This window comes from Neolamprologus multifasciatus, chromosome 1, assembly GCF_963576455.1.
Source record: "Neolamprologus multifasciatus chromosome 1, fNeoMul1.2, whole genome shotgun sequence".
NCBI classification, from domain to species: Eukaryota; Metazoa; Chordata; class Actinopteri; order Cichliformes; family Cichlidae; genus Neolamprologus; species Neolamprologus multifasciatus.
Genome location: NC_140439.1, coordinates 29,779,858 through 29,793,659, shown reverse-complemented (window position 1 = coordinate 29,793,659; position 13,802 = coordinate 29,779,858). Strand labels below are relative to the sequence as shown.

At 38.9% G+C, this 13,802-nt stretch overlaps 1 protein-coding gene across 16 annotated transcripts in view; it reads right to left on the bottom strand.

The window, feature by feature from the left end:
• celf6 (CUGBP Elav-like family member 6) overlaps positions 1–13,802 on the bottom strand; it is a 156,591-nt gene that overhangs the window by 19,171 nt on the left and 123,618 nt on the right. For 14 of the 16 annotated variants that reach the window (XR_014870121.1, XR_014873030.1, XM_085158315.1 and 11 more), the window contains 4 exons: positions 10,922–11,071; positions 9,708–9,770; positions 9,061–9,141; positions 5,117–5,260 (listed from right to left, as the gene is read on the bottom strand). Coding sequence is in view for 14 of the 16 variants with exons in the window: in XM_085158315.1 (XP_085014441.1) it covers positions 5,117–5,260; positions 9,061–9,141; positions 9,708–9,770; positions 10,922–11,071 (438 nt within the window). In the remaining 2 variants the exon portion in view is untranslated. The remainder of the gene's footprint in view (positions 1–5,116; positions 5,261–9,060; positions 9,142–9,707; positions 9,771–10,921; positions 11,072–13,802) is intronic. The other 2 variants (XM_085159103.1, XM_085155468.1) reach the window with 1 other exon arrangement.

Genomic DNA, 13,802 nt, shown 5'->3' with positions numbered 1-13,802 from the left:
TATGTGACTGCATCTAAGTAAGGAGCAAAGGGCATCGGGGACGTGACGAGATGCTAGGAGCAAGGTGTATAGGACGGAGGTGCCTGCTGCTCTGAGTTATCACCTGGGTGTCGAGGCGGAATGAGCCCACAGCTTTCCACACTGGGACTCCTTGCCTGGTCTTATCAGACACCTATGTGATTGACGGCCGGAATTTTCCGCCTGCCAACTGATTTGATCACACCGCTATGGGTCCAATTTAATTTGGGGGGAGAGGGCAGGCTTTTGTCAGTACGGGTGAGATAAGGCTGCTGCTTTTACAAACCCTTTAAACAAACTGAGCAGGGAAGGGCCTGTCAGTTGGTAGTGATCCCCCTCCCAATCCTACAAACACATCCATGCCTACACTATCCCTGGCTTTAATGAATCTCCATACCTCACATTTACATCCACATGCCAAATAGGTGATAGTATTCTAGGGGTCAAAGTAAAGTATAAAAGGACAAAGACGACCCTGTAAACTCTTGAATTCAGGCACATAAAATAAACAAGGAGAACACAATATTTGAGTGTGCTCCTGATTTAAACTGTTTTCTTGAGGTTGATGTTTCATTCCTGTGATGTGGCATGGAGTGTGCGTTGCTGTACAACTCAAACCCCAAACACTTATACCGCTTGAAGTACAGCTCTTCCCACAACCATCCATATCAGCAGAATGCTGCAAGCCTTGTAATGTTATACATTTCTAATAAAAACACACACTGAGGAGCAACAGGGAAAATCTAAGTTGAGGTGCCAGGTTGAACAGATTAGATTACTGCAGGAGTGAAGTCTTACATTACCCCTCCCTACCCCCCACCCACCCAAAATAATGAGATGACCAGAAGACTCACACACAGTAGTGGCGTGCAGTATGCAGTAATGCTTTTTTTGTACAATGAGTTTATTTGCTTATTTGCTGTGATGATGAGTTTATGTTCTTAGGTACTGACAAACTATCTATATGTCCTTTTATTGAACATATAACATAGCTGTTTATGGATGTAAATGTACTATATGTGCACTTTCGAAGCAAACAACAAACATGCAGAGGCAACTCGTCTTGATTTAAAAATAGAAAAGACGTATAAAAAGGCAAAATAAAATGGCAAAAAACAAACATGTAGAAAGGGTAAGATGTTTGAGGTGTTCTCTAGGTTAGCTGCATCTTCTTGTTCTCATTTTTGCACCGTATTTAACGTGCTTCCTGTGCGTATGTGTTACGCCATTCTGAGAAGACCTTTTGAAATGTATTTTTAAGCTAATTCCGCTTAATTCCACTTAACAAGGTAAGCTTTGATCACTTTTTAAAAGTCAATAGCGAGTGACTGAATGCAGAGGATTAAGACTAATTTTGTATCAGAGCCCAGGGTTAAACCAAACATAATAATAACCATAATAATAATATAGCTCTTCATCAGTGAATATCTATGGAGTTTACAGATTAACCTTAATATATGTTTTATTAATTTCTGAGACTCAATAATACATTAATGATTAACAAAAGCTTGGTAAAATTATGTATTTTATAGTTAACAATTATACCAAAGTACATTACAAAAGACTGCACATGCAACTGTAGCATGCATCTGTTGCGATTTCTTGTCATCTTATTGTTTTAATTGTTTTGAGGTGAAATATTCCATCTCACCTGCACAAGTGTTTAATATCACTCCACATCACATATTGATATCCATTTTTTTATACTGCAAATAAATGCACTAAACTAAATAGACTAAATTTACACTTATAAATCCCTTACGAGTATACTGTTCCAGGTTACATCCTTTAGAAGTAAGCATATTCTTTGAGTGTGCCTCCAGTGACCTCCTTTTTTATCACATTCAAATTCTCAACCTTCTCTGTAAACACTTGGGTAAGAGGACGATCTGTGATTATCTTCTCACAATATGCCAAAACAAAAAAATGTGGTAACACATGCATACATATGGTATTTCTGTTCATTTGCTTACAAGTAGCCTTCTGCCCTGACGAGCACTTGGAGAGAATAAAAAAACAGAAAAAAAATCTTGGCTAACTAAATGTCATCTTACAGACTGCTCTATTTAAATGTTACATATATAAATAATTAGCCTGCCAAAATTTGAATACACACCACAGTGCTTTGAACATTTTTTGTTTAATTAACAGTAAGGTCACCTAGTTTAGATGAGCGCTTCTTATTTGGTAGCCACTGTAATTGTGCTTTGCATAATTAGATAGCTAAGTATATTTTCTTCTTCATTCAATAGACACTCTATCAGACAATCTATTCACTGTGATACAGCTGTGTACAGTGTGTAGATGCACATATAATGTATTTACACATTTCCAACCATTAACCACACTATCAAGACTAAACTTACACATTTTTAAGATGAAGTGTTCCAAGTTCTTAGATGCATAATAACGTATCTCCCCTAATGCACAGCATCTTCTGCCTAATTTGTTAATGTCCTACAAAAGAGCCTTGGGGCTCCTGCTATAAAAAGGAGGGAGAAATTAATTTTTTTTTAAAAAGCCACAAAAGAATCATGGGTTGAATTGATATTTTTCAGCTAAAATCTTAATTACTTGCTATGAAAAATAAGCTGGGGAGGCTGATGAAGTTGCTGCCCCTTTGTCCTTCTCCCTTGTTGACTGACAGATAGTGATAGTGAGAGGCATATGTTTACTGGAGAAGACACACAGGGAGCTCGTCTAACAAAGAGGGAGAGATGAGAGAAGAGAGGAAAGAGGAGGAAGCCTCATAGACATGCCATGGTGAAGTGAAACTGAAAGAAAGCCAATGCTGGAAATCTCTCTCTCTCTCTGTCTCTCTTGCTCTCTTTCTCTCTCTCTTTCCCTGTCTCCTGAGTGCTGCTGTCCAACTGAATCAACAGCAAGGCCCCCACCAGTCTATTATTATCTCTTTAAGCCCATGGATTCCACCTGCACCGCCTCCACCCTGATGAACTGGTTTGCTGTGTGGGAGGCGAGAGAGGCAAGCGAGGGGTGGCATGATGCTGCTGGGTTGCCCAGCTGGAGGATTGTGGGAGTCTGGGAAAATGCTTTTCTCTTGGGTAAAGGAGGCTTGGAATTGTAGAAAGGGGAAATAGATACTAATTGTCTCAGTAATGGTGTGATAGAGAGGGTGATGAGCAATGTTGGGCAAGTTACTTTGAAAAAGTAATTAATTATAGTTACTAGTTATTTCTTCAAAAAAGTAACTGAGTTAGTAACTGAGTTACAAGATTATAAAAGTAATTAGTTACTTGAAAAGTAACCATTGCGTTACTAAAAAAAAAAAAACTTTAACCCTCTGGGGTCCAGGGTATAAATGGCCATTTTTAACTACTTTTGATGTTTCCTCTACATTTCACCTTTAAAAACTATTTACTTTGCCTTGTTTGGTATCATCAGCACAACCTCACGTGTATGAATTTACAACTGTGTTTTCATTTTTACATACTGTATTAACACAATTGATCTAAAACATAAAATCAGTGTAGAAAAAGTTACAATTTTACTGTAACAACCACAAACATGTTTAATGAATCATATTTCATAACTTGAAATGCAAATATAAATTGACAATTTTAAAATCATATGCACAAGTTTTGCAAACAATGCAGTTATTTGCAGCCATTTACCTTTTACCCATTTTTAATAACCATTTCAAACTATTTACACAACAATCAGCTGTTCTGCATTAAATAAGATGCCACACAAATTATTTGTGCCACTCCAAAAATATCTGTCCACTATAAAGGAGAACATCACAGCCTGACCTGCACAGCCTGCAGGTCTGACAGCAGCAGGTGTATCACTCCTGTTTCTATCTGGAGACAGCAGTCGCCTCATTGTTCTGACACATAACACAAAACTATCCACAACACTACACACTAACTACACAAGACAACACATTCACTACACACCCCAAACACGCTAAATGTCACAAATCTCTCACATCTTAAAACTCATTCTGTTGTCTTTCTTTCTCTCTCTCTCGCCATCACTCCTAAAACTTCCCCCTCTTCCTAAACAACCAAATGTCCTGTTGCCATATCATTTTTTGATTGGACAACATGGTGCATTTTTCCACCAACACGAACGGGCTGTTTTTTATTTTTGTTTTTTTGGTCATAAGCAGAGAGTGCTTGCTAGCGCTATCCTTACACAGTAAACGTGATGAAAGTATTCAGGAAAAAACACCGCTCATATATTATTTATCATGACTCTGGTTTTAGTTGCCCTCTTAGCACAATTTAAAAACTGGTATATATCACCTTATTGCTTTGTCATCTTGAAGTGGTCATGTGATTGGCTTACCACGACTACTATATTCTTCCTCAGCCAAACAGCAGCACTCATGCCATTGTTTTGCCCCCTTAGCTCCAGGTGTTGTGCCAAAAAGTCATCGTTTGCCAGAAAGTAATTGCTGTCCACGGGATCGCGCGCAACTGCTTAAAGCTGTAGCGCCCAGATTACTTACAGCTACTTCCCTGCAACTGATATAAGCTGCGGTAAGCTGAACACAGCTTAAATCATCTGTTTGTTGAAAAAAAGTAACGGGACCGCTCTGCATTTTCTTGTTAGTAACAGTAACGGCGTTGTAACGATAGAAATAGTAATTAGTTAGATTACTTGTTACTGAAAAAAGTAACGCTGTTAGTAACGCCGTTACTTGTAATGCTGTTATTCCCATCACTGATGATGCGTAATGTTGTGATCAACAGTGTGATGGATACATGTGTGAATGAAATGCCAGCTGTGGAGAGACACTTGGGTCAGTGGCTAGCTCACCAATTCTAGCGAGCTTTTGGCTTTTCCATTACTAAGACCACTATCTTTTTATGTCTGTGTGGTAGACTCAGGGAGCACTGTTCCTTGATCTCCCTCTCTGCTCCCCTGTGCAGTGGCATGTAACGACACTTTTAAAATGTTAATTGCAGCTTGATTAGTTCAGACAGTGGGAATAAAAGCAAAAGCAAACACTAATTGCAGGGAAGCAACAAGAGAAATGAGAATATTACCAAACACAGCCACCTTGCAACATTCATTTCATTGGATCATTGGATTTCTTTTTCCTTCTCTTCATAGGTGATTTTTGACTCACCGAAACATTTGCTCTGATTAGTCGCTCGGTCCACAAACACTTTGGCGGAGATGACGTTGCCAAAAGGTAGGAACATTTGCATGAGCTCAGCGTCTCCAAACTCCTGGGGCAGGTGATAAATAAACAGGTTGCAACCTTCTGGCCCTGGTGATGAGAGAAAGACAACAGAAGGGTTATGTGGGAGTGTAATGTGCCCGGTGAGAGAAAGACTGACCATAATAACATGGGTGGAAAAAAATAACTATAAGGCAGTCTTGACAATAATCCAGTAATGCAGGAACCTTGGAAGCACTGCACTCTGTTTATTTTATCGGCGGCACAAATATTGGCTTTGTTAAACCTGGTTATTGTGGCATTTGCGGCGTACACAAAGCCTAATCCCATTTTTTCTAGTGTTATAAGGTCAAACTATATGTTCAGGTTGTTTTTGTGGTTTTTGAATCTTTCTAAGAGCCCCATTTCATACAATAACTGCATAAAGAGGGGACACTTCACTAAACCAGTTTATAACGGTTAAATTTGACTTTTGTGTGAGTACATGTGCTGAAAATAGCAACACACAGACAGGTAGAAGCAGAAATAGGGGAATGAAAAGAAAAGAAAATAGCCAGATTTAACAACATAACCCCAAAAGAAGTTGAATGAAAGTAAAAGACTGAGACAGCTATACTGGGAAAAGTTAAGCACTGAGACACAGAAAAACAGAGAAGAGACAGAGCACACATTAAGACATAAGCCAAGTTTTTGCCCCAATTACTGTGTGACAGTAGGACTGTCTTCCAATCTCTCTCCATCCTTCACACTCATCCAACCAGCTGCCACATATTGTACAGGCCAATCTGGATAAAGGAAGGAATGAACTGGAAAGAGAGTGAGAGAGGGAGCCATGGACACATAGAAAGAAAGAGAAATGTGATGGACTCAGGGACAGTAAGCTTGCAGCTGGCTGCCTGGCTAGGTTTCTTCCCTGTCTCATTGCTCAGGGTGATAGCATGACGAGATGAGACTTGGTCTGGTGAGAAGGCTGATAAGAGGGCTGCAGTGGTGGCTGGCTGCAGTGCTACTATGCCTCGTTGAGATAGAGAACACACACACACATATTGGTTGACAGAGTGAGAATTTTTTTAAGCAGTTATACACTGTATCTCAGTTCTCTCTGTACAGATTTAGGTGCTTCACATAATGTTCACATTAAATTCTTGCTTGCTTGAAAAGCTTTTTGTTTGAAAGAATAAAATAGTGATGCATGAGGACTTTTTTCACATTTGCCTTACAAATATAATCCCCCGTTGTTTTTTGTTATAATCAACTTCAGTATGCTACTGCACGAGCATGTAACTAATGAATCTTTATGTTATAAAGAATACACTTAAACATTAAGGACTTTTTTTATGCTTTAGCACTACGAAGTGAAGATTAATTGCACAATGCACCGACTAGAGAATAATGGCACCATCAGGATTTACACTTGTTTCATACGAGCCTGGCTCTTACTCTGCCATTCTTTCTAGCACTAGGTACAAAATCTCCTCTGAATGTAAAGGTTAACTGTGCACAAAACAAGAAGGTGATAGCACATTTATTTTACCCAGAACAATTGAAGTACCTCTACCTGGCAACAGAAAAACAGCCTGAAGGTGTCTGAAGGTGGCAAAGTAGGTATATAGAGAGGGATATAGGAAGCGTAAACGTCACATTCACTTCATAGAGAGAGCTATGGGACTTCAGTTGGTAATATTTCGGCTAGATCAGTGGGTAACAAAACATGCCAGATTATTAGCTTAAGAAAAATGAGTGTTTTAAAATAAAGAGCAAGTATTTGTGACAGCAGCACACGGTGTAGGAGAACTTCAGTAGGTGCCGGTGTGTCTGTGCCTTGGTGTCTATGTTGTTCTTCATGTCCAAAGTATAAGATGATGATAAAAAGGAACATGCCAGTCTCCTGTGGTGATCTAATACTCCTTAGTACCGTCTCATACACAGTTTCTAAAGGTTCACATTCCAAGGATGCCTAATAAAGTACTCCATGATCCAAGACACCAGAGTAACATTAGAATGTGTGGCAATCACCTAAGTGTTTGAATGGTGGATTAGGTATATGATGGAGAAGTTGGGGGTGTCCAGTAAAGACCTAACTAGTGCCTTCATGATGCTATATAAATAAAATGCTATAACCTGTAGCCACTGACATCCAAGGGCCATAAATTTGAGGTGTGGTTGCTTCTGGGTTACTGGCCATCAGTATTTTCATTTCGAAACTATTGGTAAAACAACTGGGACATGGAGTCATGGACATGTTGATGTTCCCATCTACTGTTTGATGGCTAGGCATGTAACCAGTCACTTTCCTCATGCCTCTCCAGACCTCCCTGGTGTCACTCTGCTTGTCCCTCTTCAGGTTCAGGGGAGTAGTGTTGGAAAATAAGCAACGGCTTCAATCGACGTTACTTAAAGCATTATTGTTTAGGCTGAACAATAGGAGTTAGTCGTCATTTCACACTGATGTTTTGCACACTATTGGTAGTTAAAGATGCATTAAGTGTTATGTAGGTACCAGGTGTTTGGATAAATATGTGGAACTAATCAATATCATGTTGGCAATACTGAAAATCAATGATATTGCTAGAGAAACATATACCACAAAATAAACAACTTTAACATTCTAATTTTGTCAGATTGATGCACCAAACTCTGGAAAATAAAACAAAGCAACAACAAATCTCTTTTTTGACATAATAGAGAATTAGTTGTATACTGTGGTTAAAATTTGAGGCATTTTTATTTATCCTTGTGGTTGATTTAACAGCAGTGTAACAGTGTATTGACATGACATATATTACTGTCAGTGTGTTTTGCAATACTGAATTAAAATACAATACTGGGGTGCCTGACAGGCTAGTGTTGATGTTGCTGGATAAAATTATAATTTTGAATTTTGAAGGACTATTACTGTTGACATACCACACACACAGCTAGACTGAATCCAAATTGCTAGCCTTCAGTGGAAGGTTGAAGCTGAAGTTTGACTCTGCCTCAGGTTTAAATGTATCTTGTTAAATGGAAGGGCTGCAGACTGTGGCAGTGGCCTGAGACAGGCTGGGACACCAGCCAAAACCCACAGGAGACCAGAACTCAGACAGGCCACTGGCTAAACCGAGAAGAGCTGTGTGATAGTGTGCCTATGAGTCTGGCTGTCTGTATTTGCATTAATGTGACTTCTATGATTCTTGCTAATTATTAAAATGTTCAAATGCATCACTGGGAGATGTTAAGTAATTGCCTTAACGATTCTATGTTTCTTCTATACTGTGAAATTATGCCAGCATGCAACTTGTGTGGATAAGTATGCGTGCATTCATTTTCATTTATACAGTTCTCCACAGTGAACCTGTCATGCGCACACACTAGTGACAAAATATGAACATAAACTAACTTTTCCTCCAGGCAATGCTGGAAACACTCAGTTTCAAGTCCATATATTGATTATTCATACCACTCTACGCTGTCTCATATAATCATATAGATGAATAATTGAGACTGACAAATGGTGCCAAAAAGAGTGATTTACCGCCACAGTATATCCTATACTTTATTATATCTGATGCTGTGCCATAAGAACGAACACTACACTAGGAATGGTAATAAATGATTATGCATGCAGCTAATTAATCTGATGAATATTTATAACCACTTAAACACATTGTAATGGACTGATTAAGCAGTCCAGCACTGCGAGTTTGAATTAGTGCAGTTTTTGAATAATGACAGAGTAACTTTCCATCTCACTGCTAATGTTCTTCTCTTTAAATGGGGAGCCTTTTTCTCATATTTTCCCCAGCCAGCTTTTTCCCTCCCTCGCTAATTCAAAGCAGCGCAGCTACATTAGAATGGAACATGGCAATTATCACCTTTTATCTTGGGTGGGCGCGCTTGCTCGCTCTTACCTTCCCTCTGTTGCTGGGGAATGATGGTTGGTTGCTGGGGGAACGCTTGGCTGATTGGCGCATAGGCGGCAGGGTAGGCTGCTGTTGCAAAGGGAGAACCAGAGTGGAGTTTTTCACATCTCCATTTTCATATTTGACACAACAAAACTCAAATCATTATTCCATTGTTCATTTGTGTCCTCTAGACATTGCATAAATAAATTGCATGATGACTGGGAGCCTGGGCTCATTTGGCTGGCAGATCACTTCACAAAGAGAATGGTAAAAGGGGAAGTTCAACTAAGCAGACGCATAAAGAAAGGGAGTAAGACTAACACCATGTTAATGAGAGCTGATGTCATGCACAAAGCAGTGCTCACGACAGGTCTGTGTCATCTCTCATCCAGGAGGCTTATGGTAGGTTAAAAATCTCAGCTCTTGGTATACTTTTAGAATTAGGGTTTTTGTGTGGGTGTATATCAAGTCAATTAAAAATCTTTTTGCAGTTCTAATGTAATGTAGCCTAATCCAAAAGGAAACTGGCAAGTCATCTGGCAATCGCTACCTGTCATGTGCCTGCTGATGTGACAAACCGAAAGGGAGAGGGAAGAGGCAAAGGGACAGATGGAGGAAGTGAGGGAGTAGTGAAGGTAGGAGAGACAGCTCACCTGCGTAGTGCTGGACGCCAGCATAAGCCTGTTGGAGAGGGTCGGTCACTGTTGGACTCTGTGCTGCACAGAGACGAAAAGAAAGACAGACAACAAAGAGCAAAATTAAAGTAAACGGGACAAAGAGAGGATAGATAGCGGTCAAGACGGACACAGACAAAGAGAAATGGAGAGAATGTTAAACAGCACGACAGAAATTGTGGTTAGTTGCAGAGAAACATCGGGGGGGGCAAGATCACACAGGGAGTGAGAGAAATTTGGGTTGTCATGATTTTCAGTTCTTCAAAATGCCTGTTCGTCCCAGATGTTTGCATCAAATATTAACTACATGCCAAACAAACCACTTTGTAGTTCATTACAATTGCAGCTGCCTTTGCATAATGCAAAAGTGGAGAGTGAATGTCTGTCAATTTTTCAGGAATCAGTCCAAGGCAACATTAAGAAGCTGAGAACAGACTGAGACATATCAAATTAGCCATAATTGACTGATGGATGAACTGATGGATTCATCATGATACTGGGCTGGCTTCTCAGAAATCTGTCAAAGATACTGTTGATTGACCCTCAAGCCTTAAATGCTTCAATTTAGTTGAAAAAAATATGATCAGAAAGTGAAGTTTAAAAGAGCCTTTTGAACTTTTAGTTTTACATGAACTAATATAAGTTGTTACAACTGACAACTTGCATTGTAGCTCTAGTATCCACCAACATGAATATTGTTTTCTGTGGTAAATCTAGTGAGCTGGCCAAGGACTTTAAGAAAATTCCAAAATTGTGCCTAACCACAATTTTGAGCAAAAGTGAATGCTCAAAACTTATAACGAAATTTGGTTGATGAGTGAAAGGTAGAGAATTTCAGGATATTGGCAAGGCTAAAGAAGACAACATCTGGTTAAAAAGAGTATATATAAGCGGATATATCTATTAATAGATATCTGTTTAAGAAGTATTTCTGTTTATTTCAAAAATGCATATACACACACAGAAGGTGCTTGGTTTGAATTTTATCTGAGGTGTGTCCTTTTACTTTTCAACCAATCTTCAACCAGTAATTGTTAACATTGTTTAGAAGTTTAGGCAAATTTGTTTTCAGCTGTTGCTGGGTGAATGTACAACAGAAGCATAATAAAAAATAACACACTGTCAGTGCTAACAGCTAACAGTGTCCAGGCCCAGAACAGACTCAAGACTCAGCTAAACCTTGATATTCTCACCTGGGTAAGGGTGAATACCATTGGTGTAAATGGGCTCGGATGTGGGCTGCCCATTGCTTTGAGGTGGGAGGGCACTGAATCCATTGACCCCAATAGGAGTGGCTATGCTGGGCACGGCTGTGGCAGAGATGCCTGGGGGTGTGCTGGTGCCTGCAAATAGATACAGAGTCATTATGAAAACTGCAGGGTGTAGGCTACAAGCTTAAAATTTGGTCCAAGAAAAGTATATTCTTGTAGTGAAAAATACATGTTCTCACCTGTACTACAATATAACATGCATCTAATGGGCACAGATGTGTACATTTTGACTAGGGCTGGGTATCGTCACTGATTTCTAGAATCGATTCGATCCACGATTCGATTCAATCCGATTCGATTTGAATCGGGTAAATTTTGCCTCAGACAGTCAGAAATATTATAATTCTGATCACGTATCAGTACATTTCCATATTCTTATTTCTACAAAAAGAAAGCTGACACTTGCGAGACTTTATCAAAGGTGTAAGCATCACAGCAGATGCCTTTGTGTCAAAGTAGCCGTGGATACAAAACAGAAAAGCATGAAGGTGACTTTCCTGGCCTGGGATTTTATAGCAGATAACCTTAAAAATATTCTTCAGTAGATCAAAAACGAAAGAAAACCAGTAATCAACATATTAACATTACCTAATGCTGCTGAAGTGAAGCAGAGCAAAGTTACAGAAGTTTTATTAGAGACACAGCTAAGCCTTTTGCAATTTTGCATAATTTTAAAAAGTTTAAATTTGTTCAGTAGCCTATTGAACAGCAGAAATGAGGCTTTCTTTTCGGAAGTAAGTAAAAGGAAAAAAACAGCGGCCGACAGCACTGTAAACAACGGTAGACTTGTGCGTAATAAGCAAGTGAATAATGCAGAAAACAGATTTTTAGACGGGAAACTGTTCTTGAAGTACACTAAGAGAGAGAGAGAGAGAGAGAGAGAGAGAGAGAGAGAGAGAGAGAGCTCTGCATGAAGTGTGATTTTATCGTGGTGGAAGCAAAACAGGAAAAGTCAGAGGGAATTCATGACGATGTTTATGTGAAGCGAAGTTTGGATCTTCTTTTGCATCTGGTTCAGTCAATATTGTTTAAAGAGAGATAAAACTAACAGCTTCAGAATCTAGCGCAAAAAGGGCATAAACACAAAGCGTGGACCCACTGAAACATCAGAATCAGCGAGCTGTTGGCTTTCAGCCCCGACCGTGTCCGTGCCGCCGGGTGAGAAAGGCGACATCTCACTGATTCTGATCCGTCGGCGGGTCCACGCTTTGTGTTTACGTCTTTGTGCAGAATCCGTGTACCTGCTCTCATTTACTGTTTTAGCTGTTTGGTGGTTGTTGAAATTTTGTGAGGTTTAACCTGAGATTCTGGCATTTTGGGCAAAATAAATTTATATTAAAAAATCGATTCAGGATTTGAATGAATCAATATCACGTTATCCAAGCCAGAATTGATTTTAATCGATAAATCGATAATCAAAACCCACCCCTAATTTTGACCCATCATATAGGTGTACTTTAATGTTGTATAAATGGCTACTTATTTAGCATGAACTAAAGACATAGCTAGTCAGTCAAAGTAGCAAATTAATTAAAGCTGGTTCTTTCACTTACCACTGCAATACAATAAAAAATAACATAAAAACATTTAGTTTGTAGAATGTTAAATGTTGTTCTTCTGTTGCTGCAACTGATTCACTCAAAACAAGGTACAGTAATTTGCAGTTTAGTCCATAAGTATTTGGAGAATTAAACAATTTTTGTTTAATTCAAAAGGCCCTTTGGCCAAAAGGCCCTTTCACCTTTCACCTTTTGGTAAAGCAAGGGTTTAACAAAAGCACTGAGTTTACAGTTTGGGAATTAAAGATTGATTTATCTTTTTATAAATTACATTTCTTCCTTTAAGGTGTTCTGCCAGACCTTTACTACCACTGCCTTCAGCTACTGCTTGTTTTGTGTCTCTCTGCCTTCAGTGTTTTTCAGTTTTGTCTTCAATAAGTGAAAACATTCCCTTACTCAGTTTACTCAGGTGAGTGTCTTTACTAGTAAAGAATATGCAATTTTTTTGTTGCCTTGAGAAACTCTTTTCTTATTCCTACAAGAATGCTCAAAGACGTCATACCTTAATTAATGCTTCAGTTTTAAATATGATCAATCTATCTCTATTAACAGGCTATGTACCACAGGTCATTAATGTGGTGGTGATTAAAACGCTACTTCAAAAGTCGTCACTTGACTTAGATGTCTTAGCAAATTATAGAAACTTCCTTTTATTTCAAAAAATCTTGAAAGCTGTAAAACAGCTAACTGATCACCAAGAAATTGTTTATTTGAAGCGAGCACTAGTGAAGGCGACAAATAATCTTTCCATGGTCTCTGACAGTGAACTCATCTCTATACTTTTCCTACACTGTATTTTACAACAAAGATTAGAACATGCTGAAGGTATTAGTTTGGTGGTTTGAATCATAGAGGAGTCTTCCTTAAACACTAAGGTTAATATAGAGTTCCACAGGGTTCTGTGTTGGGACCAGTTCTATTTATACTATACATGATTCCTGTTGGGAATTTTATTTGAAGGTATAGCATATGTTTTTGTTGCTCTGCAGATGATACTCAACTTTGTCTACTGATGAAGCCGCATAACACACACCAAATTGGTGTGTGTTAACTGAAAGAAATGTCTTAAAGACATAAAGTCCTGGATGATCTCTAATTTGCTGCTTCAAATTCAGATAAATCTGAAGTTGTTGTACTTGGCCCTAAAAGAAAAATGGTGTCTAACCAGGTATTTACTCTGAATGGCATTACCTTGGTCTACAACAACACTGTGAGGACTCTTGGAGTCTTTATGTCCTTCAAAC